The sequence below is a fragment of the Melanerpes formicivorus genome, unplaced genomic scaffold (assembly GCF_026170545.1).
Source record: "Melanerpes formicivorus ecotype bairdi unplaced genomic scaffold, bMelFor1.0.p_v2 SCAF_6, whole genome shotgun sequence".
NCBI classification, from domain to species: Eukaryota; Metazoa; Chordata; class Aves; order Piciformes; family Picidae; genus Melanerpes; species Melanerpes formicivorus.
In genome coordinates this window covers 6857244-6883321 of record NW_027142358.1, presented here as the reverse complement: position 1 = coordinate 6883321, position 26078 = coordinate 6857244, and the positions used below count along the sequence as shown (strand labels likewise).

Below are 26078 nucleotides of genomic sequence, written 5' to 3'. Positions count from 1 at the left end.
GTGTTTTTAAACTTGAGCAGAAGTGCCACAGTTAGCTCAGAAGGCTGGGTAGGGTTTTCTCACCCAAGGAATTTGTGTCAATGTTCTATTTTAAGATCATCTAGTTTATTTTTATGTTGGTGTAATATGTAGTCTAGATGGTGGAAAGTTAGAGATTTTTTTTATTAAAATGAGGGGGAAATACGTCTGAAGTTCCTGTATTGTAAAGCTTTCTGAGTAAAAACCCTAATGTCTCTAATGGCATTTGCAGAGTATTAATGTTGTCCTTTAAACTTCATAGTGAAGTTTTGTTCCCCTGTTTGTGAATATAATGCTCTGTCCCGTAGAGATGACTCGGGAAGCCTCAGAGATACAATACTAAATGCATTCTCCTCCTCTCCCACATGCATTTCCCCTCCCATCCCCAAACCTCTTCTCACTTCATGTTTACCTATAGGCATGTCTGTATTAGTAATAGTCTGCACAGGAAGGTGCCTGAACAAGACAACTGGTAGATTTTTGCATTTCAATGTCCTTTGTGTGCAGTAGCAGGTACTTTTCCAGTTGACTGTGATTTTTCACTTTGAGATTAATTTCTGTACTTTATGTCACAGTGTTAACTGTTGAATTGGAATGTTTCAAAACTAAATCCTGTTTTAAAAGCTACTAGTCAGAATTACACATGCAATTACACTGGTAAACTTGTTGAATATAGCACATGTGAAGATTAAAGTGTAGCACACGTGACGTAAAAGTATGCCTGGGGAAAAAGAAATCCAATAAAAAATAAAAAGTCCTGTTGTGTGAATTCAGCTACTTACTTTGTTTCCATCTACTTTGAGAAGGAGGATTTCACATAAATACTAGCCGTGCTTGAGTTCTTGCACTGGAGCACGTTTGACAAGGAATTGTTTGGTGTGTGTTGGTTCTTCTTCCTTGGAGATACACCTCGCATGAGAACACCACACCAATAGCTGTTCAGTATTTCCACAAATACTGCAATCAAAACTAAAAAACAGAACAAAACTGTCAATGTTTGAAGGCTCTGTCTTTAAGTAATGTAAGTGTGTGTGTGTGGGGGGGAGGGGTAGGTTTTAATTTTGCTTCTGTGGTGTTTATTCTCGTTTTGTGGCTTTGTTTTTCACACCCTACTGTCAGTTACACTTGCCAAAACTACATTTGCCTCTGTTTAAGATTCTAGAGGTCAGCGTGTGACAGAGTTTTGGCATATGTTATCAGGCACCTCCATTTTATCATATAAGCCTTAATATGCTTTAGACTTCTAATAAAAAATAGGTTAGATTGGTTACTTGCTGTGATTTCCTGTGGAGAAGTATTAGATTTAGCTGTTAAATTCATCTTCTGGACAAAGTATAAACTTATTTATATAAAAACTCAAGAGCAACTCTCAAATGCTTCTGGCAGTGCTATGAAGCCTGGCTGGTAAATTTAGTTAGATAAAAAATGCTATATTCAGTGATAGCTAGTTTTGTATACAGAAGTCTTAAGGGTACTGAAAACTTGTGATTCATTCCCCCTCTTCTCAATAAAGTACAAGGGTCTTGCTTATTTTTTTAGTAACTTAAGTGAGTTACTAGAAGAGTTTATTTCCTTTGAAGCTGTTCTAGTTCTCTAAAGCTCTTCTTAGCTCTGACAATTCATACATTTGTGGTCGCAAAGTAATGTTTAGACATACTCTGTTTCTAAGCATTTCAACTGCTGTTGTGAGTCTCTTCTGATCAGAGGAGTGATGTAACTGCAGGTTACTGATGGCAAAGGTTTGTGGCGTTATAGGACTTTCATTCTAGCCCTTTTCAGCCTCTTTTAAGACACCCCTTTTAGTCTGTTTTCTTTTCTTTTTTGCTCTTGGCTGATGAGTAATGGTGTCGTTTTCCATCCTTTTTCAATTTAGAGACCCTTGCAGTACTTCAGTATCAGGTGATGGCCCTTGTAAAGAGAATTTCAAGGATGCTGAAAATAGACTTTTTTCCCAGTCTCTTTGAATTGCTTTTCATGAGTTGTTCAGAGTGAGTGGACTGCCTGGGTTCTGACAGCTACTGAAGAGGCATAGTATTACCGTTGGGAGCTGATTTCAACTTTGAAGTTTGGCAGTTAGGTTGCATACTACACTTTCTTGGGCTTTTATTTGTTTCTTTGTGTGGTTTTGCTTTTTGTTTTAAACAAAGCAGAACAAAAACCCCCAAAACAAAACCACAGACGTAATGAAAAACAAAAGAGTTGGAAATGGCTCTTTATTTGATCCGGTTAAGTCCTCTGAAGAATCAGAGGACTTAAAACTGTTAAAACTGTAATCAGTTTGCTTTAGAAATCAGTTACGTTATTGTACTGTATTACTTTATTGTGTGTCATATTGCCCTATTGTGTCACATATCAGTTCAGTGCAAATAGTAGACATTGCTGTAAGATAAATGAGTATAAGGAAGTGTTAAAGACTTGCATCAGCTTTAAGCTACTTTCCAAATTCCCAGAAGTTAATGTTCACATGAGGTGAAAGCAGACCTCTAAAATGCCGAATGTGTTCTGTGGTTTTTTGCTGCTAAAGTTTGTGATAGAGAATATTTCTAATACAGATGCATATAACTAATTAAAATGCAGATATCTTCCTAACTGAACCTTTTGAATGAGATAAAGTGCTGGGATGATATTTCAGTAAGATTTGCCAGCCTTTTTTTGGTAGTAAGAACAAGAGCACTTATAATGCGGAAGGGTGTTTTTCTAGTGTTTAGTTGGTGTCATCCCTGCACCCTTCACCAGAGGGTAGTCCTCCAAGGAACTCAAGTGTTTTTTGCCATCATTATGATAATTATGGGTATCACCTGTCCAAATACACCAATTTTAAGTCCTCTGTGGAAACAGGTTTTATAATTGTAGAATAGATGTGGCAGTATGCAAAATACTCTCTGCCCATTTATACCGTGCCATTTATAACCCTGAGTCTAAGATGCTGGAAGTATTGTGTATACCAGATTCTCGTAGGAATTTGGAAAATCAATTGTTTGTATTTCACTTAAAGTTACTAAGACAAGTTTTCCAACTCTCAGCAATTAACTGGTGCTGGGTTAAAAAGCCTATTCTGCTTTTTTTATAGGTTCGGTGAAGTGTTGTGGGAGCTGATAGCCATAATCATGGTGAACAGCATTACTCAAATGCATTATCTTCTCAAAATTACAAGTACATTAGCTATTCAAATGTACTTGTATTTGCAATAGTAGCCAATACAAACTCATTTTGGGCTAATGATAGTGGATTTTTTATAACAGTGTTTATTCAAGTCCAATAAACTAATGATGCTGCTTCTAACATTTAGGTTAAGCTTGTTTTTGTTTCTGTATTTAAAACAATCTTAACCTGTAATATACCTATATGACTTCAAGGAGAGCTTGGCATTGCCTTAATGTCTTCTGCAGAGGGTGGAAGCAAATGGAATTTTTAAACAGTGATTTAACAAGGCTGGACCAATTAACTAATTTGATGATAGTGCAGTCTTAAGTCCTTTTAATGATAAATATGAACTGACAGTTGGTGACTGCATAGGAGTACTTTTTGTGTACCACTAACATTGTAACTCATTTTCTAATCCTAGAAAATACTTTAATTACTCTGACCTGAAAATCAGGGCAGAGCAAGGAGAATTTGTATTTCCTGGCTTCTGTGGTCTCACAGCACATTGCTCCAAGTCATTTGAGGTCCTTCCTTTCCTCCTCCAGGATTGTGGAAATGTCTTTTCCACTGTAACCTGTGGTATTAGACATGTCTTTGCCCCTGCCAATGCCTGAATTAGTTGAAAGAAAGGGGAACAAAAGAGGAAAGGTTATCGGTTTGCTGAACTTCATGCATGAGTGGTCAGGAATTGAGGTGCTTGAGTTGCCAATCCTGGATGTGTTTAAAGGTGGTTTGGATGTGGTGCTTGGGGATATGGTTTAGGGGCGAACTTTGTAGAGTTGGGTTATAGGTTGGACTCGGTGATCCTGAGGGTGTTTTCCAACCTGAATGTTTCTGTGATTCTGTGATTGTTACATTTGTATATTGCAACTTGAAGTTATTTTAATGATACTAATGTATTGTGATACTTGCTAGGGTAGGTAATCTTGTATCTCTGTTTTCACACTCATAGGAATAAATTTTGACGACTTCATATCTGCAGCACAGCTAGGTTGTTTTTAGTCTGCTTTTTATCTTTTTACTTACCTGGTGCCTCTATCTCTTCTTTAGAAGAATTTGCTTGAGTCTGCATCAGAACTTAAACATTCCCTGTGGAAGGATGGTTCTTGAGTTTGTCTGAAATCTTGTACGTTTGGTATTAAATGGAAGATTAATTCACATTTGAAAATTTCCAGTCAAATACAGTTTCTCAAGCCTGATTTTTCATGGGTAACTGTGCTATAAGCTTGGACCTGGAAAGAAAAAAGCAGGGGGAAATGTCATAAATTGAATTTTAATGCAAAGCAATAAATCAGTGCAGAACTTGTGGCAATTTTAATTTGAAATGGTATATTAAATATATTTTGTTCTAATCTGTTTTAATGCATAACTGACTATCTGAGTTGACCTCTAATTGAAATGGACCAGTAAAATAGTACTGTTACCCTCAGGAGAGTTTAATAATATTCACTTGCTTTGTTTAGCCATGGAGGCATTAGTAGATAGAGGAGAGACAAGCTGATTCACTTTCAAGAGCAATGTTCAATTTTAAATATTTAGTCTGAGTGAAATAGAACTAAAACCTTCCCTTAATTTTGCTAAGAACAATAATTGCTGTAAAAGTAGCCTGGGTATTTTAAGTGTACTCCCTATGGTCTAAATGAAAAAAGAAGTGTGACCATTCATAGAAGATGAATGATTTTAGTCTTGCTGATCAACTTGGTGAGATGGTCTATGTTATCTTTATTTTCACCCCATTGCAGTTTTATGATGTTGAAAATAGCAGATAAGGAAAGACAGTATCACTGTTTTAAATCCTAGGAAAGATATCAAGGGGAAAGCTTTACTGAGCACTTTACACCCAGCTAACTTTTCTGGGGAAATGGGCAATTGCAACTGGATTCTTAACTGAGATAATTTTTTTTGTTTTAAATGCCTGTTTGTAGAAGGTAGTACCTTCTTTCCAGCTTCTGTAGCAAGGAAATATTGAAAAGATTTTAAAAGTATAGCAGATGTTTCAAGTCTCATTTGTTTGACATCTTTAATTCACTTGGCTTAAAATCAGCATCACAAAACTTGTGAGTAATGTATTGTCTGTTGCATTCAGAATTGGAACTGCAGACATGTTTGTGGGGAATAAATGCTCATGATCAGTCCCTGGTAAGGCAGTCATCTTATCCAACGTGTGAGCTCAGTTCTATAAACTGTTTAAAACTCTGAGTAAATAGGAAACCATTCTTTGATTTTATTTAGCTATGTTTATAAAAGTTCCTAATTTTTTCATGTCACTCAATATTTCATATTTCTTAGCTAACTATTTGTGTATGTGCTTGGACTGTTGATTTCTTGTCTGGAGAGTAAAACTGGATTTCAGGCATAAGCTAAATGTGACAGTGTTGCCAGATAGCCTGCAGAACAAAGCTGCTTTAAATGTCCTATCTTGGTGAAATAATTCTTCATACTGAAGTCAGATGCAGTCTATTAAATTGAATAATTCTGATACAGGAGCTAAACCAATGTTGTGATACTGTTTGGGTGGTTTTTTTAACAAATTGGTTAAACCTTTTGTGCTTAATTTTTTGGCTGGGAAGTAGTCCTCCAGTAGTACAGTCCTCCAAGCAGTAATGCATGCTGTTGTTGCACAGCAGTAGTTCACAAGTTTCATTTGATGGCGGCTCAGATTCTAGTTGTGACCAGTCCACAAACAATATTGATGAAATAATTTGTTTGGGTTGGATTTGCAAATGTCAGAGTCACCCAGTTTGGTTTTTTTTAAATTTTATTTATCTTTTAATTGAATGCAATTACAGATAGGCCTTACACATTTGATGGGCCATGACCCATGTTTTGAGAATCTGGTAACATTATAAAAGTCATTCTTCTTCAGTGACAGTTGTGACTGTGTGAAAGAGGCAGCATGTAATTAAAGACTCGGGTCTGAGATCTTAAATGCATTCCTTGAGATCCCAGTGCAGGAAATCTTTTAAGAGTGCTTTTTTTTAGGTCTTTGCTTCATTGTGCTTCCCCAATAACCTTTAATTATATTCAGATTATGCACAGAATTGACAAATTCATAGTCTCACCTCTTTTGCCTGTTATCTTACATTACAGTAGCTGCCAAATTACTCAAATAAAATGCTTGTGTTATCTTTTAATTCTATACTGATTGGATTGTTCCAGTTTTAAATGCTGAGTGATGGAATAGCTATGATGTTTGCAGTTAGAAAACAAATCAGATGTGTTAATAGCACAGTGTTCAAAAAAGAATGTTGTTTTATAATTTTTCTCCAAATTCCTGTAAAATATATACTGGAACTCCCTCTAATTAATTTTTAATGGCTTTATAACATGATTACAGTATGGAATGCTTGAAATAAATTTCTAGCTGTCAAATGTGTCTTGTGGAAAACCATTTTTTTTCCCCAGATAGATATCAGAAATAATCTCTTTTTTCAGAGGGAAAGAGAACCTAATTCTTGCAGAATATGTTTGAAGAATGTTATCCAACAAAAAATAACTCAATGATGTTCAATAAAACCTAGTAGTCTCCCTCAAACTGCTCTGCAATAGTACTCATATGTCAACAAAAACCTGAAGATTTTTCAATTGGTGTTTAAATTTTCTGTTGAATGTGCTCTACATTAATGATGCAAATCAACTAAAGGACATGCAGCAGAAGGATGTGCAGAAAACAATTCACAATAAAATAGTAATGGAATATTCTTCACATATTTAAAGGACCTACTGTCGTACTTAGCTTAGGAGGATATATTCTTTCTTTAAGCAGTTCTAAATGCTTGTAAAAGCAAGTTACAATATTTAAGTTACGAATTTTTCTTGTTTATTTTTGCTCTGTGGGTTGAGGCTGGTTTGCAGTATTTTGTGGGAGTGCATTTGTTTATGTAGAGAGGCTCATGTAAAAGAACTGAGCTTGACTGCTGATATGAAAGCTAAGAGAAATACACCAACTTTTTACCCTTTATGTAGCCATGTTTGCATGGTAGAGACATTTTCTATGTAGTTAATTACCTGTAGCCTAGAGCACAAAATTGCTCAAGCGTAGATTCGTGCTTGAGTCAAGTTCCACACAAAATCTGGCTTTAGGAAGATAACCAATTCTCTGAAGCATGCTATTCTGTGATATTATTTTTGGCAAGGAATATGACAAAGTAAAATGCAGGATCATGCTACAATAGACAGATCTGTTTATTGAGCAGCTTTTAAAATTTGCTAAAACTATCCTTACTACAGAGGACTAAGGGACTGTAACCTTAAAGTGTTACTCTTAAAAATTAATGTGAGTTGTTTGAGAAAACCTGAAACTGAGGGAGGCCACAATAAATGAACAGACTTTCCTTATTTTCAGGAAGAATTCTTCTGAAGTTTCATTAATACAGTTATTCAAAATGAATGGCTGAAAGGGCAACTGTAGAGTCCACCAAAGTTTTGGGGGGAACTGTTACCCTAAAATGTAAGTTGTGCCTACATCAAAATTGTTTAAGTATGAAAGCAATGGGGAATCCTCATGTTAAGGAGAATGGGGTTTGAATCCATATAGCTTGATAATGAATTGGAGAAGGCTATCCCTTTACTGGAGATCATTTTAGATCTGCGGCTTTCTCATTTAAGGACAATTTTAAAGGACTGGATTCTGTCTCAAAATATTTAGAAACCATGATTTAGAAAACAGTGTTCTGAGGGAAGTTAATGTAACTTCGTTAATGATAAAGTAATAACTTGGCAAGACTTTTTGCACTGGAGTTTATTCTTTCTTTATCTTGTAGATAAAGCTTTTCTCTAGCACATGTCTGGATTTCACAGTATAGACAATGACTTTTAACTTGTATTTCTAAGCAGCGTTTTACCAGGAAAAGAGTTAATAGTTTGTAATCAGAAGGCAGTAAAACCTTAATGGAAAAATGTCAATTGAGGGTTTACTGCAACATGCTAATTCTTGCTGAAGCATTCATCTCCTTCACAACCTTTGTCTGAATCAGGCTTTTTTCAATTAATGTGCTGCCTTTTTTTTTATGTTGTGAAGTTCAGTCATGTTCCTGCCCCACCTTCAGCTTTTCCTGTTTGAATGGAAGAGGCCCAGCCATTTTAGTCTGCGTTTTGTAAGGCAACTGCTTGACCCTTTAATGGTTTTAATGGGTTTTCTCTCATTGTCTTATTTGCTCAACTTCTGCAGATGCCACAAGTCTTTTAGTTCACCATTCAGGCAAACTGTCCCCTTCTTCAGCGCTGGGTCTGTGTAAGTACGTTACACTGTGCAAACTCCAAACTGTCATCATGGCTCGGTAATACAGTCAGAAGAGTTTGAACAGAAATCTCCAAAATGACCTCAAGTCATTCCAGTAATGTGGAAAAATGGGTATTCTTGGAGTTAAGCCAAGCATTTTACTTTTTCACTCATTCTAGCTGATTTTTTACTACTAGTGGAGATGCACTCACTGACTTTTTTAAGTGACCTGAAAGAAGGGAGGCACTGTCAGCTAGGGGGGATAGGAAGTATGCGACCTTAAGGATCACTATAGAAGCAAGAATACTGTCTAGTATTTCCTTATTGACTGACAGAGGTAGCTGGAGTACTTGAAAATTCCTCTTTGCTTTTGTCTCTACCAAGAACTTTAAGCTGTCTCTCAGCAGCAGACTTAGATGTTGTGGTCAGCTTAATAACCCTAGAAGTTTTTGTTAATTTAGCATGTTACCCCCTTTCAACCTAAACCATTCTGTGATTCTGTTAGACTTAAATAAAAACCAAAAATCTCACACCTCCCCTGGCATTTAAAATTGAAACATACTTGTTAACTGACCTATTTGTGATGCCCCTTTCAACGTTCTTGTCACCTCTTCATCTTTAGTCACCCAGCATGGGACCATGCCAGTGCAATATGAAGAAGATTCTTTTGAATCTCTGAAAAGTGCTAAGCCATTATCACAGTATGCAGAGTACAGGGGAAAAATGATCTCCCTGCTCCTGCTGGCCACACTATTCCTAATACAGGCCAGGATGCCATTGGCCTTCCTGGCCACCTGGGCACACTACTGGCTCATGTTTAGGCAGCTGTCAATCAGCACCCCCAGGTCCCTCTCCGTTTGGCAGCTCTCCAGCCACTCTGACCCCAGCCTGTAGCTCTGAATGGGGTTGCATGGGGTTGCACAGTTATGGAACTGTGCCACTAAGTGAAGCAGTCAATAGCACATCTTTCATCATTGGAATGTGCTGCCCAGGAAGGTGGTGGAGTCACTGTCCCTGGAGGTGTTCAAGAGGGGATTGGACGTGGCACTTGGTGCCATGGTCTAGTCATGAGGTCGGTGGTAACAGGTTGGACTCGATGATCTTTGAGGTCTCTTCCAACCTTGGTGATACTGTGATCTTCTCCAAGTGGTGCATTTCAATAGCTTAAGTACAGAAGTGATTTTTGAATGAGTAGGTGGATCTTTACCAGGAGTCTTTCCTACAACATAGAAGGCAATGCAGACAGTTTGGCAGTGTATTCCCATTCCCACCTCCTTCCTTGTGACAGGTCTTGTGCTTGTGAACTCCATGATGATCTGCTTCAAGGAACTAAGCCACCTAAAAGCTGATTGTACATGTAATCTTCTTGGCTCGCGGACCGGCTCATGGGAGAGCCAGACAAGTGACAGTGCCAATATAAGGGGAAAAAAATGACAGAACAGTTTCTGCATTAGCTTAAACAGCTATAAAAGGGAAGCATAAAGGTGAAATATTGATATTCTGAAGTTGTTATGGTGTATTAGGTAAATGCATTTTGTCAGGACAAAAGAAAAAATGGATGTACTTCTGTTGCAAAACCAATCTGCTCTTAGCAACAGTACTTACAAAAGGGCAGCTTTGCTAAATGCTGCTGTTGGTATTGTTACCCACCACTAGTTCTGTCTCTTGGCATCACTTAACATCCATACTAGAAGAATTTTGTTATGTAGACATACCTTTAACTGGAAGTCTAGTAAAAGCCTATGTCCCCAGTTCTGTTTCAGGTGGTGATTCTTTTCTCTAATTTAGGCATGTTACATAACTGCTAGAAAGGAATGAAAATTTTATAAGGCTTCATATTGAGAACTAAATTTACCTGTATGAGGAAAGTACAGAAACTGAATTGCATTTCAGAGTGAGCAGAGTGTTTTGAAGCCAGAAGTGGCTTAGATAATTTTTCCAAAAAGAATGGCATTTTGCTTCCCCCTCACTGTACAAATACACAACAAAAGATAGCCCTCTGCTTCAAAAAGCCTTCAGTCTAATAAAAGAATTAAAAAATAAACATGAGACAAAAAGAGTAGGAGGAGAGGGGAAGTCTTGTCAAAGAGAAAACTACTTCATCTCTAACAGCAGTGGTGGTACATCCTCATAGCTGCCACTTCTTGGGGACATGAGCAAAATAAAGCTTTTGTAATTCCATTAAAAGTAGTGTTGCCACACTATTAAGAGACAAGAATAGTACTTCATCCTTAGCATCTTGTGTGTTTAACTGTTTGCAGTGTTTAAACATTATCATCTTATGCAGCAGTTCTGTCAGAGGAAGAACATTGTTCCTTTGTTGCTTGAAAATCTTTGTGGTAAAAGCTCACAAGTCCGCTATCTGCAAAAGTCTTGAGTAAATCACCTGGTTTTCCTTTGCATATTTAGTGCATCAAACTCTGCAAAGTGTTGAAGTATTTTATCTTGGCTTTGTTTACCTGGATTTGTTTTTAATAATTCTGTCAAGTGATGCAGTTATTCCTGTGGTCATTTGTGTTTGTCACCAGTGCATTAGGTAAATTCTGAATGAAGTACACTAATCAGTAAAATAGCAAACAGCCAGTGCAATCTGTTTGTCTGTCCCTGGTGGGAGGGAAGGGAGGATCTGCCCTTCAACCCACCACAATTGTAATTATCAGCATGCTTGTAAGCTAAAATCTGTTTTGAAATTGAGTGATTAATAATAGACTTTGCATTCATGGAGTTTTTCAGAGTAGTCAGTTAAGAATTCTTAAGTGTGTAGTCATTTAAATTCACCAATTACAAAAAATCCAACAAACCAAAGAGTTAATCCGAAGCAGCAGCATGTTCCACTACTGTGCTGAATATGAATGAAGTTTACTTACAGAACCCAGGATGCTATTTTTGTGGCTCTTGAATAGCTGATTTTTCAAGGAATACCAAATGTTTATTCCAATGGCTCTTCCTCATCTCTTGAGATGTCATACTTGCAGCACAAAGACAGCCAGGTCATTTTAATCAGCCTGTGCTGCAACCTTTTTAAGTTGCATGTCAGAAGATTTCACTTTTTTATCATGAGATGGTTTGTAGCTTTAAGGTCATTACTCATGACTCAAAAAAACAGAAATCACAGTCTCTAAAAGCATTAAATAGCCTGCATCATCATAATGAATTTTGTAATTAATAAAGTTCATTGTATAACTGACTTGAAAATAACTTGTTTGTGTGAGAGAGAGCTGAAAGACACTGGCTTAGCTTTATTGGTTTCTTTCTTCTTGTTCCTGCCTTTGCAGTTGGTTTCTGTAAGCTTGTTTTAAAGTTCCGTACGTAAGGAAGCAATAACTTCCCTCTAGAATGCTAAACTTCTCATTCTTTTTAAAAGATAGGAATACCATAAAGAGGATCTGCATTGATTTCTGCAACAGTTTGGTTTAAAAAGCAGGGTTGATGTTGTACAGGGCATTTTTACTCTACTTCCTTTTTGTTACTTCACGAATAGGGGAAGTTTTATCCTGAGAGACTAGAGCATGCATGAAGCAACAATATATGCTTTGATAGTTTTGCAAGAGTTGTTGCCAGTTTTGATGTGGTATTGATGTAGTCTTGTTTCATTTCCCACTTTTACAGCTGCATCTTTTTGTAAAATACTGAACATTAAACTGCCTATATAGTTTATATTTCCCCCTTGAAATATATGGAATATACATCACTTATTGCTCATTTTAGCAGGACAAAGAATGAAATGGGTTCATAATGCTTCATCTTGTTTCATTTTATCTTTCCCCTCTGGCTATTTCTCTGTGCTCATTGCAAGTCCTGATTATGGTTCACATTGCAGTATGAAATTATACAGAACCTCTTCCTAAGCTGCCCATAGTTTTGATGTAGGAAAATGTATGCTCTTTAAATGACAGTTAAGTTACATCTGCTATACTGCATCATTTTCTACAGAAATACATAGAATAAATTGTCTTAGTAGAGGTCTTTAAAGGTCTTCTTTCTGGTAGAATAAATGTAGAACTTTTAATAATATTCTTTACTTTTTTGACAGTACAGGTTTTTTCACTTTAATGGCTGTGCCACATTTCATTTCTATGAATGTGTAGTTTCCCTAGTAACATGTCAGAAGGCTTTTGTTGAAGAGTTCTTAAAGTCCAAAGAAGTTGTCATCTTCCCATATTTGTAACTTTGTTGACTTGTTCATTTACAGTTTGGCAAGACAATTTTCTGTGCTCAAGTCAGATGCCTTTTTTTGTTATCGTTTTGTTAAACATAAATAGCAGCACTGGGTCAGCAAGCAGCTGTAACCATCTTGCATCTGATCTGGCTAAAGGCTCCGGGCAGAGGAGATCCCAATTTTGGTTTGTGAACTAGCTCCAAGGAACAGGGTAAGGAGGAACTGTGGGTTGACCCAGCCACTGTATTTTAAAAGAGAAAAACAAACAAAAGAAAACATCCAAACCAAAAACAAATGAACCAACAAAACAAACAAAACGGGTGTTCTAGGTTGATACATGTACTCCTCTGAATGTACACTATGCAGTCTGTAAAGTGCCAAAAGACAAAATGACTCAGTGCTGCATGAAGCCAAAACCCTCTGTGGTGTATCTGTTTGCAGGAAGTTACAGTTAGGCCTTCTCCCTGGTGAAAAGATGTTAGCAGGACTGGCTCTCTGAGCTCAAGTGACCTAAAGCGTTGTTACAGGTGCTGAATGACTAGAGGCCAGCTTATAACACAGAATCTTCCCAAGTAAAAGCATCAGGAGTTTCTGAAGTCGGATGTTCAAACAAATAATAAAACTATCAAGAGCAAATAATAGAATTCTCAACTCTCAACCTGGCAACATGATAATTTTCTGAAAAATCAACAGTCTGGAGACAGCCTCAACTCTGGTTTATGAATTATCTTGGAAGTCATTCCCATGAACAGCTAGAATTGTAATTTGTTGTGAGATTAAAAATTATTTCTTGGACTCACAGCAATTTTATGTAAACTAGAACAAAAGTGTATTTGTTGCTGGAATAAAGACTTTAAGATGTAGTGACTGAAATAAACTTACATATCAATAAGCACTAATCATTATCTGTTTGGTGGTTTGGTTTTTTTCCTAATGACATAGGGCTGAATAAATAGCTACAATGTGTGTAATCCAAGATGTCGATATGCTGGGCTACTGTTTTTCCTGGGAAGCTGTAAGTCACTTTGGGGCTGACATTATCTCCATAAAATGGAGAAAAGCTCTGCCAGCAACTGTTAGTGTCCTCTGTGGATGAAAGATATTGGCAAAGCAGCTTAGCAATGCAAGAATAAATCATAATTTGTCACACCTCCCCTGTCTCAAATCTAACAGCTGATTCTATTGCAGCATAGTGTTTTCTAATGCTGCTTTTGCAAGTAGTATATACTATTATTATAACTGAATGTAGGAACAAAATACCAGTTCTTGGCACCTGCACCTCTGGCACCACTTAATGCTTTAATTCTACATGTTTTCCCAATATTGTCACCTGGTTTTCCCTGTTGGTTTTATGGGAGCTATCACACAACAAGGGAAGGGAAAACAAGAATGTGTTCTTATAAAACAACACAGCAGATTTTGAGATTTTTCTTGCCATTGTTTATCAGGGTTTTGGTTTTATTATTTTTCTCTGTTTTTTAAACAGATTTGCTTAAATAAGAAGAATGATAGTGAAATCTGATATAATGTCCTCTGTTTATTTTCCTCTAAAGCAGTTTCACTTATTCTGCACATATTTACCAGTTTAGCCCTGGTACTGTTCAAATATGCATATAAACATCCCTTTTGATTTCAGAGACACAATGCATGAATCAGGATGGAAACTCAGCTTAGCTAGTGTACAAAATACCACAGGATTAATGCAAATGTGTGAAGGGAATTGTGAGGTTAAACATGAAAATTACATTCCATATCACTCCCAGAAATAACTTGTGGTATCCTCAGAAAAATAACTGTGGAGGAAGCAGAAGAACCACCACGAGTATGAAGTACAAGGATAATGTTAAAAGAGTGGAGTTGCCATGGAAACTGCTCCAAAACCAGTATAGCCACAAAGGCAGCCCCAGACCACAGTATCATAAAGATGAGCTTCAGTAGTCTGGGTTGAAGACTTTCTTAGTAATAGTATTTGCTTGTCGGAAATGGAGGCACTTTATCTACATTTCTAGTTCAGTATTTTTTTCCCTGGCCTTGAACACCTTTTTAAGTGGAATAAACTGCACAGTAGTTAGTATGATATGTTGTGCAGGCAGGAATAATTTGGGGCTGATAGGCTGTAGCTTAAGGATGTATCATTTTCATTGGTGGATACTATCATTACCTTCTCGATAGGTCTTTCACAACAATCACTTCAATGAGTTTTAACAGATTAGTTAGTTTTATTTCCTTGGACCAACCAGAGTTATAATGAAACAGAAACTTGAAATTCTGTATAGGATTTTTTAAATGATTACCACATTTTCAAACATTGTGCAGTGGAGGCTGGTGCAAAAGTACATAGCTTCCTTGAAATGGCTCATCACAGTTTCCAGAAATCTGCAGAGGTTGCCATCCCCTTCATTGTCTTAACTTGTGATTTCTTGTAAAAACTGTGCTTTGATATTGTAGAGGTAGCTACTTACTCTTGAATTCAGACTAGTACTTTTAATGGCATGTGTCAACATTTGATGTTAGAATTAATACTTCTTTTATCTGAATAAGGTAGTTTGGTGGTTGGTGTGTTTGGTTTTTTTTTTTTTTTCTAAAGCTCTCTAATAAAGAAATCTTCCCATGTTTTGAAAAGAAGCTTGAAGAGTTGATACTGGTCAATTATGCAGTTGTGGGTGATGATAATGATGATGATGATTGTTGTTGTTGTTGTTATTATTATTATTATCTCAGTTTAAGAAGGACATTGAGACACTTGAACGTGTACAGAGAAGGGCAACAAAGCTGGGTAGAGGCCTTGAGCACAAGCCCTATGAGGAGAGGCTGAGGGAGCTGGGATTGTTTAGCCTGGAGAAGAGGAGGCTCAGGGGAGACCTCATTGCTGTCTACAACTACCTGAAGGGTGGTTGTAGCCAGGAGGGAGTTGGTCTCTTCTCTCAAGCAACCAGCACCAGAACAGTCTCAAGCTGTGCCAGGGGAAGTATAGGCTCAAGGTGAGGAGAAAGTTCTTCACTGAGAGAGTCGTTCGCCATTGGAATGGGCTGCCCAGGGAGGTGGTGGAGTCACCATCCCTGGAGGGGTTCAGGAAGGGATTGGATGTGGCACTTGGTGCCATGGTCTAGTCATGAGGTCTGTGGTGACAGGTTGGACTTGATCTTTGAGGTCTCTTCCAACCTTGGTGATACTGTGATACTGTGTTGACAATGGTGATTATTATTATTATTAGTTTGGGGTTATGACTGGTTAGTTGTTTGTTTTGTTCTGTTTCACAATGGACAGGAAAATGCTATGATATAGTAAATTTAAGAAAATCAAAATCCAGTGTAGTTTTTCCAGTAGGCCACAGTTTGTTGCAGATTTCTCTGATCAGGCTGTTAAAATCTGAACTTATTGCCATTTCTCTTTCCTTATGGCTTGTTTAAGAAAGCCTGAGATCCATTGCTTTCTGATAGCTCTGAGAACTGCTCTTGCCTTTGCGTCTTTCAGAACTGATTACTGGGGCATCATCAGAAGGCATTTACGGAGCTAGATCTGACAATATGACATTTATGCAGGTGTAAAGAACAAACACACAAACAAAAGGCCAGCAGCAAACAAAAATATGCAGAACCATTTTTTGTCACACACATGTTTGCAACCATTATGATCTATCATTATGAGTACAGTTTTGTTTAGAAGAAGATTGAGTCAGAAAGGATAAGCTGCTTAATTGATTTGTTTTGCTGCCTGCAAAACGTGGTGTGGTTATATAACATCTCAGAAAAGATCAGGCATCAGGAGGAAAGGTGATGAACAATTTTCCATCTTACATCTCAGCTTCATTTCTGGTTGAACAGTAGATGAAGAACATATTTAACTTTTTTTTTCAGTTGCAAATAGGATTTGGGTTTCAGATACCTGCATGCTGTGTTGCAGGAGAGGAGCTGCACAGCTCTGAAGGAAACGTTTTCTGGTGATAGGAAACTGAAACAGCTCCTCTCTACCAAGGCTGAAACTTCATATTGGTCACCTAAAGATGAAAGACTAGGAGTTATCTCTGAGCTGTAATCCTATTACTCAGGAACAGTGGCTCTGCTCTCCCTGCTGTCCATAGCTGGGAATATGCAACAACTTGGCTGAGTGCCCAGACAGTGAACCTGCCTTTTAATATTCTGCCATCAGTCTCTTTGCAAAGCTTCTGGCTCTGGAGCTTCTATTTTGTTGCATGTTACTGGAAAAAAATCCAGGAGTGGTAGGGAGGAGTCACTAATTTCACATGCTTGCAGGTCCTAGTTTTGTATAGGAAGTTTATTCCTCTTTCTTGTACTGTTTATGACATTTTTGTGCACTAGATGTCATTGCCATTTAGTGTGAGGGATTAAGGTTTGGAGAGAAAGTAATTTGCAAAAAAACAGTCTATGCAAACCATCTCTCTGAAAGCACTTTATTGTAGAGTGAGGAGAATAAGGGTATTTTGCTGTGTGCTTTGTGGTATTGAGACTGTTCCATCCATTGCAAGACTGTAACTTGTAACAAAGTTTGCTATTCCCTTGTGCAGGTCTCTCTAAGTTAATATTTCCTGCAGTAACCTTAAATATGTAATCCAAATAACAAAACAGAAGTTTTAGTGAGTGACTGCAATTTTTATGTAGTGTTGCATGTAATAGTTAATAACATGTCATGTTGCATTAGTCAGATCTTGGGAGAGTGGGTTATCCCAATTCAGTTTTCAGTCACTGTGGATGAATCATTAGAGAAGATCAAATGTTGTGAATGCAGGGAAAGAAAATCTTTCTCTCTCTTTCTTCCTTGTCTCCACATAAGGCAGGATTGGAAACTAACCATTGAATATGCCAGTTTGGATTTCATGGGATAGGACTGAAGCTTAAGTCACCTGTCATGGGAGCAGAATCAAATATATTTAAGAATATAAACAAAAATAACCTCAGTTGCTAGTTGAGAGCTGAAATATAGGAAGAAACTGCTGGGCTACTGGTAGAGGACATGTTTTGAAAGTGCATAACCTCTGAATAACCTGAATGGTTATTTGACTTTAAATGTTCATGGACCCAAATGCAAAATGAGTCTGTGCAAATCAAGACTGCATCTACACAAACATTTTGGTTTTTTTTCATCCTGCTGTGACCTTTGGAGAGTGCTATGTGACAGAAGAAAGGCTTCAGCCAAAGTCTAGAAAAAACAAACAGCCCTCACAAAGCTCTAAGTGCTTTTTGTGCCTCTTAATCAAGGGGCTGTTTTTTGTCCCATACAATACAGCGCTGCATAAATCTTGTGTATGAACAGTGAAATCCTTTCCTACCCAGTTCAAAGGAGCTTGGTTTTGGGGTAGATAATTCTTACAGCGATTCACATAGATGGGTATTTACTAAGTACATTGTGAGGTGGAAATTAATAACATGTCTTATTCAAAACCAACTTCTAAAATAATGTTTAAAATAGATAATTTTTTTTCAGCTGTAACTTGCTGTATGTGTAGGGTTGTCAAACACTGAAATAGGCTCCCCAGAGGGATGGTTGAATCCCCATCCCTGGAGGTATTTAAAAGAGGCATAGATGTGGTGCTAAAGGATGTGGTTTAGCACCAGACTTGGGAGAGTTAGACAGTGGTTGAACTTTATGATCTTGAAGGTCTTTTGCAACCAAAACAATTCTATGATTCTATATTTAAACTGTTATCAGTCCTCATAAATACCCAGTGGATACGTGGTAATTCTAAGGCTTTTTCTCTTTTAAGAACAGGGGGAAAAGTCTGGATCTAGACCTACAAAATTTTACTATCCCAAGTCAGAACAAAGACAAGCATTTGTTTTGCATATACTTTTTAAGATGCTCATAAAGATAATCATGCTGTCCTCTGTTTTTTAATGAGGTGTTTTAATAGAGCTAACCTAAAGGAGGAAATAAACTTACCCAAAGCAGATTTCTAGTTACTTCAAGCAAAAGGATCTGGAAAAAATCCAAATACAATGCAGTCTTGTCAGTAGACAAAAGCAATAGTATATACAAGCTGGAAAATCCCTGGCATGTCATCATGCATGCTCATCTGCCAGTGCCCCTCTCTCCTTTCTCACAGAGGTGAAACTGAATCTGAAAACAGCGGCAGCTGTTCTTGTTACCTGATGTAGAAGTTTTAAATTGTCATATTTCAACAAAATGTTGTCACCATTCTGTACTTTACATGCCAATTTGTGTAAAAATTAGTTTCAGATTGTTTAGTTCATTTTTTCCAAGTGTCCTTGTAAACTACAGTGGAAAGTGTGTGGCCATCCACATGTCAAAACCAAAAAAGTAATATTAGAGTTCTCTACAATGGGCCTTTAGCAACCATTTTTTTTCTGCAGATGTAAAGCTGCCAAGTCTCATTCTATTGTGGATTCAGGCATCTGTTTCACTTTCCATGTTAAATTTACAGTGTAGCTCTAGAATAGGAAGGTTGCTCTTTCATTCTGACTATGAAGCATGAAACCAAAACAAATGATGTTTGAATTATTAAGTAGCTGTTTTTATTATTAGGATATGTTTTGGAAAACTTTGCAGTGTTTTGTTTTTTAGTAATGTTATGCAGATCTCTGTTGTTAAAAATGAGAAGGCAGTACTGAGGTTAAACAGATTGGTTGATTCTTGTTTTGGAAGGAATATTGAGATAAAAACCAGTGTCAAAACCTTTACCCTCAGCATAATGATGAATCAGCTAGGGCTATGCTTATGTTTTGTTCTTGCTGCTCTTTTACTGAATGCTATCTTAAATGTTTGTCTTCAAACATTCTCTTTTGCCACCTTGAGAGAATTATTAACAGTCGTGAAAATAATAATACCTAGGCTTTGGAAATAAGTCTTAAAAGTCCTTGCTGTCTGATACTATATTTTTTTCCAATAGTAGTATAATGGGATTTGGTGACAAAACCCAGGTTTGGGGATTCTTGCTATTACCCTGCCCTCGTTTCATAGAATCACAGAATCAACCAGGTTGGAAGAGACCTCCAAGATCATCCAGTCCAACCTATCACCCAACCCTAGGTGGGATCAACTAGGTTTGAGGCCAAGATTCCCCATGTGATAGCCACACCAGCAGAGTCAGGATGAACCAACTACCTTGTGATGCTTCACATCAGGACTTAAGAGTTGCCTCTGCAGGTTTTTGTCTTTTCCTGCTTTGGAGAGAGCCAATGTACCCAGTTCTCTTTTAATTTTATGTGAATGTCAGGAGTGAAATGGAGTAAAGTTTGGCCTTTTCTTCGTGGTTTTACATAAAATTAGTCAAGTAAACTTCATTTCTACAAATTCATTTGTTGAGAGGCAAAAAATAACCACTGGAAACACCTTGACAAACTAGTGGTTTATGCTCTGAAAACCTGCCTGGGCACTTCCCCGCATAACCTACTCTAGGTGATTCTGCTCTGGCAAGAGGGTTGAACTAGACGATCTTTAGAGGTCCCTAGCAACCCCTAACATTCTGTGATTCTGTGATAGCTGAAAATATACCTTCCTGATTAAAGTTTACTAAATTCCAGGTTATAGTATTCCTTCAAATGTAACTTGCAAGAGAACTATTAGAAAGTGTGTATGACTGTGTGTTTAATACTTGCTTATACATATTCCTCCACATACTAAAAAATCAAAATCTCACTTTTCCTAGTTTTCCTGAATTTGTTTCTCTGCAGCATTCAGTGAAGAAGTATTGACAGCACTTTAATTGTTTGTTATGTGTTATGTTTTAAAGAAGACAAAGAATATAGCAGAAGTGCTGGAGGGTTTTTTTATGGTTGGTTGGTTGGTTTGGGGTTGTTTTTTGGGTTTGGGTTGGTTTTGTGTTTTGGGTTTTTATTTGTGTTTGTTTGCAGGGGTTTTGGTTGTGGTTTTTTTTTTTGTGGGGGTTTTTTGGGGTGTTTTTTTCTTTTTTTCCTTAAGCATGCACATAGGTGTGTTCTTTTGCTTTTCAAATGACAATCTTGCTTGTTCTCCAGTTGACTTTATCACTACCACAGTTCTAGCTCCCTACTCTTTAGGTGGGGAGTAATAGAGGTTGGCAGCATTTTCAGTGTGACCAACTTCAATGGGTAGCCATCTCTGGAAGTCTTCCTAGAACTTTTGAAGCAGAGAATAAAATGACCACACAAATTACCAAAGGCTTGGCAGCTTTTACATGAGAGCTTGAATATAGTCCGTAGCTGAAGAAGAGCATAACCTACTGATTACTGGTGGCGGATCTGGTTTTCTGTGTAGCTTTATGACAGCTGTGCTGCCACAATGCGGGGAGTGTCACAAGGGCAAAAACTTGCAGTCAGAAATGAGAGAGTGGAGGCTACATCCTATTTTTTACCAAGTATTAATAGATATTTTTTGAGGTGTACAAAATAGTATCAACTCTTAAGCTATTGACTTGCATGGTGGTTTAATGACTGTGATGAGAATTAAGCATTTTTATGTCCCTGCCTCTCACTGTTTCTTGACAATGAGAAAAATCTCTTTTTCTGATAGGTCTTACTGAGTCTTTAAAATGCAGGTGTTCTCTTTTTGCAGAGAGGCAAACTAAAGACAGGAAATAGTACAGAACTGTCAAGAGGAGGAGTTCTGTGGTTCATTGTGGGTTTTTTTTTTCTGGAGATAGTTGTCTGGTGAAACTTGCATTTATATTTTTCCTATGATTTTTTCTATTATAGGCTCAGAACAAAGAAACAAAAGTGCTGGCTGCTGCAAAGGTGATTGATACTAAATCAGAAGAAGAACTTGAGGATTACATGGTTGAGATTGATATTTTAGCATCTTGTGATCATCCTAATATTGTTAAACTCCTAGATGCTTTTTACTATGAAAATAATCTGTGGGTAAGTATTTTTTCTTCCCTAAATGCTGTTACTTATTTTTTCTTCCCTAAATGCTGTTACTTATTTTTTTTCTTCCCTAAATGCTTTTACTTATTTCAAAACATTATTGAAATAATATTTTTTTTCATGACTGTAGTAAAATATCATTTATCAATCATATTACTTGTGGGTTGTTACTTTTGGGGATAACCAATGATCTTGAAGGTCTCTTCCAACCCGGTCTGGTCTATTCTATTCTGGTCTATTCTATTCTGTTCTATTCTATTCTGTTCTGTTCTGTTTCAAAACTACTTTGTAAATCCTGAGTATGACTTCCAAGAAGTCATCACTGCAAAGTAGAGCTACACTGAGTCTTTGGGTCAGACTTTGAATCCAAAATTTGGAAATTCACAATTCATTTTGGTGAATGGAAACAGTGCTCATTTGTAGCAGCAGGACTCAGATTTTAATTACCTTAACACAAATTGGGGTGAAATCCAGAATCCACAGCTGAAAAATAAACAATGTGCTGGAAAGGTCAGCCTCTGAAGTATGTATTTTAGGTATGTGTGAATTCATTGGTACTCCCAGGAAGGACCATAATTGATTTGCTTAAACCTAAGATACTTGTGCATTGGCATGCATACAACTATACAGCACCCTTCTGTGCACTGAACAGCTTTATCTATGAAAGTACAAATTTTCTTCCCATACAGTCGTTATAATTGCTTTGTGAATGGTACAAAGAATACATTTTTAAAATGATAAACTCTTTCTTAAAAATGATACCTAAACCAAATAAAAACCTATTTCCTTGGAATTCTCAGACACATGCCCTATCCTTGCAGCATGAAACCAATGGAAGCATAATACCATGTTTCTTCATGCAGATTAATTTTGATAAGCTTTGTGAAAACTTTGTCTGATGTGAGTGCAGAGTATAATGTTATTGTATAAAACAGTGGAATACTGACAAAATTTCAGTGCCTCAAGGTCAGCATGGAAGCAAGTGTGCATAGAGGCAGAATATGAAACTGAGTGGATAGCTTCATTGCCAGACTAAACATAGAAGAGGAGTAAATAGTTTGAGAATAAAATTGTAGTCATGTAATTACAGAAATGCAGAGGCACAAAAGTGACAAAAGGAAGGCTGTAATGATGTGGTAAGCAAACAGAATTTAGTGGAAGAGAAAGAAGAGAAGAATGGTAGTTGGACATAAGATACACATTTGCTGTCCAGTTTTAGAAACACAATTTCTTTACCAAAGAAGCCTTTGTCAGATCAAACAGCAAGTTTTATAGAAAGAAATTCTTTGTTTACATTTTGTCACATGCAGCTTACTTGGCAGCAGATGTGTAGAAGCATGTAAATGGAATAATGGTCTTAAGGATTTGCAAAGAGTTGCATTATTTAATACACTTGTTAATACCATTGTTGTGAAGCTCAATTAAAGTAGTAATTTGAAGTAGTATGTAACGTAACTGGTGTATATGTAAGTGTTATGGTAAAAGGTATAACTTGGGGGTTCCTCTTTTGTGGGCAACTGATACCTGAGTTTTAAAATAACTCCAAAGGAAAAAAATTAGGATATCATTTCCCAGAATATTGACTGTTGAGATTCTGACAAGAAATACTCTTTATTTGTCAGTCTGAAAATTGTAGTTAAGTGGTTAAAGTTTAAATTAAAGAAGAAAAAACATGTAAGGAAGAGTGGGCTGTAGATCTTTTATGACCTTTCCTCTTTATTGCTCTCCTCATTGCCTTTGTCTGGCCTCTTTCTCTTTTGTGTGTGTTCTTTCTGTCCTACGTGTCAGCATAGTTTGTGCCCCAAAATAGTTGCAGTTTATTTTTGTTTCAGATGGACACTGAGAACTGGAGATGGAGTTGTTCTTGGATTCTGGGTTAAATGGTCAAAATTTAATGAGGACAGCTGAATTTAATAATTTTCTGTAACTTTTAAGAGTGTATTTCCATATTTTCATCTCATCTGAAACAACATAGGAGACAACAATCTGTTACTGGAAGATCATGCCGCTCTTATGCTTGCACTTTTAAGTCAGAGAGATTGTAGTATAGAAATAAATCTTAATAATCAAGAAATTAGTTTCCAGGGATTATGTAAATCACATTACAATGAGTCAGATTCAAGCTGACTGTTTTATAAATTTTATTATGCAGTTTTATATCTGGATTAAAGCCTTTGAGGATCCCCAAGCATTTTGCAAACAATGAGCTCTGCTTTTAGCTGGGTAACACCTAAAGGAAAGTGCAGAGGATAGTGAAATGGTTTATGAAGGCCCAATAGTTTGAAACTGTGGCCTCCTAGTAATACTCCCTTTAATTAATGGTTCAGTTCATCACAACTATTTAACTTGTAATTTGTGTATTTTTTTGTTTACATGCAGATCCTGATTGAATTTTGTGCAGGTGGAGCAGTAGATGCAGTCATGTTGGGTAAATAAGTTGTTTCAAATAAGAAATTTAATAACATCTTAAAATTGTATATTGGAAGACTTGTTTTACATGTCTGTTGTTTTGAAATGCAAATATTTGTGTAAGTCGTGTGCTCTGTGTGTTGAATGTCAGGGGGTTAAATTAGCATTTGCAGCTCTATCTATGGACATTATAATATCTCAAGTTAGAGTAATTTTCCTTCATTCTTAAAGTGTTTATTTTCTTTTCAAAACACACTTTGATCTTGATTCTGTAAGTGAACACGGTGAGTTCTGCTGATATGCTTGTGGAGCTCTCTGGATTTTATAATCTCTATGAGCCCTCATTCTTCCCCTCCCCCTGCCATCTTCCAAATTACATTATGATAATTTTTTTAATATAAATTTAACCTTAATGTTAGATTATTTTTTTTTTCTGTGCTTATTCCTCAGATTAGGTAAATACTAATGCCAGTAAGTAAAGGATTTCTTTAACACGTCTGTGTGCCACAAAAAACCACCAATTTCTAAACTCTATAGCTTTTTCACAGTGCAGATAGGCAGGTATGTGTAGTCATAATGAGGAGGGCTTGGGTACAAGGGATGAAATTTTTACTGAAAGGAACTAATAGTTTAAGATAGAAGTTTTTCTGACATGTGATGTTCAGAATCTGTCAGGTTAATGCATTTTCACATCTACTTCTATACTGATTGCTATGCACACAAAAATGCTGTGTTTATTTCTGTCTCTTCCTCTTGTAGAGCTTGAAAGGCCATTAACAGAGCCACAGATCAAAGTGGTGTGCAGGCAGACACTGGAAGCATTGAACTACTTGCATGAAAATAAGATCATCCACAGAGATCTAAAAGCTGGCAATATTCTTTTCACGTTAGACGGAGACATTAAACTAGGTAAGCATGTTGCATATAAAGGTCTTTCCCAGAACTTTGCATAATCTTATAATTGTGTTTTCCTTAGGCTGTAGTTTGGTAGGGTTCAGTATTTATTCATTTAAATATGAATGTAACAATGAGAGGTTTTTTAGATGCAAGTGGTTTCCTACCATGAAGAAAGGAAAAACAAACAAACAAAAGCTCGAGTAAACATCCTAACCGTTCTTGGCACATCTTCCAGACTCCAAAGGCAGCAGGCATAGGAGTTGTATCATCAATATCTGTACTAGTTTGCACAAAGTGAGATACTGGTCCTAACCTTTCTTAGTATAAACTTCTTATTTATACTTATCTTTGCTGTGGTACCATCAGAACTTCCCTTTGAAGTTTTTAGTCTAGAAAATTAACATCTTTGACTACCACCAAAAACCAGTACCTAGTAGTGTTGTTTCTTCTGTTGTCGAGAGACTGAGAAGTAGCAATCTTAATTACTCAACTTAGTTTTCCCATGCATTTTTCATTGTTCATTACACTGAAATGATGACAGAACAGTCTACAAGAAAATTAACACTAGCTTGCTCTTGTTGGTTCCAAATTTTTTATCTGAATTTAATCAGTCATCCACATTTTCCCTCTGATGTGGTAGGGAATCCATGAAGATTCCTCCATGAGCTGACAAAGGACTCCTAGTAGTGAATAGCATCCCTTTGTTCAGCTAGGAAAAGATAGGAATTGTCTGGATCTGTTTTGTTCAGTGCTTCATCAGGGGCAAATGTGTATTAAGCTGTCAGCCTTTTTGATGGCTTTACCAGTGTCAAAGTTCCATGACACAGCAGCTTGCATTCAGGGTTCTCTTTCTCAACAAATGTTCTTTGATTGTACTTCTATGGATGCAAATTACACAGAAGGTAAAGGTAAGGAGAATCAGAAGATCACAGTGACAAGGGCTCTGAATTCCCAGACGTGCTACAGAATTTCTTTTTAAATGTGAGCAAGACAAATTCACAATTGTATCTTCTGCCTAACTCATATTGATCACAGTGTCTCTGCAAGGTGTAGTGCCTAATCTCTGTTAAGAATATTTAAGGACCTGCTTTGCTACATTGATGAATTACGTTTATCTGTGCCTTTTGCATGGATTCTCTTGCACAAGATTCTTCCTTGCAGAAGTAATACTTGCACATGTGTTTCTCTTAATGTGTGAAGTGTGGATTAACCTCACTGTTCTGGCTTTTCTTGAAGGCCTGAAGATTTAGTGATGGACTCAGTATCACAGGCCTTAGTTATAAATGTAATAGAAGCACTCTATCAGTTTCTTAATACTGCTGTGAAAGAAATCATTGCAAGAGTCTGGTGGTCAGAGAGAGAATCATTTGTTTCTATTCACTTTATTTGCCTCACATGATTTGGCTCCTCC

The 26078-nt window shown here is 37.0% G+C and overlaps 1 protein-coding gene across 3 annotated transcripts in view; it reads left to right on the top strand.

Moving 5' to 3' along the window:
- Positions 1-26078, top strand: part of SLK (STE20 like kinase) — a 54400-nt gene that overhangs the window by 2008 nt on the left and 26314 nt on the right. For all 3 annotated transcript variants that reach the window (XM_068139437.1, XM_068139436.1, XM_068139438.1), the window contains exons 2-4: positions 21191-21355; positions 23741-23789; positions 24530-24679. In XM_068139437.1, coding sequence (XP_067995538.1) covers positions 21191-21355; positions 23741-23789; positions 24530-24679 — 364 coding nt within the window. The remainder of the gene's footprint in view (positions 1-21190; positions 21356-23740; positions 23790-24529; positions 24680-26078) is intronic.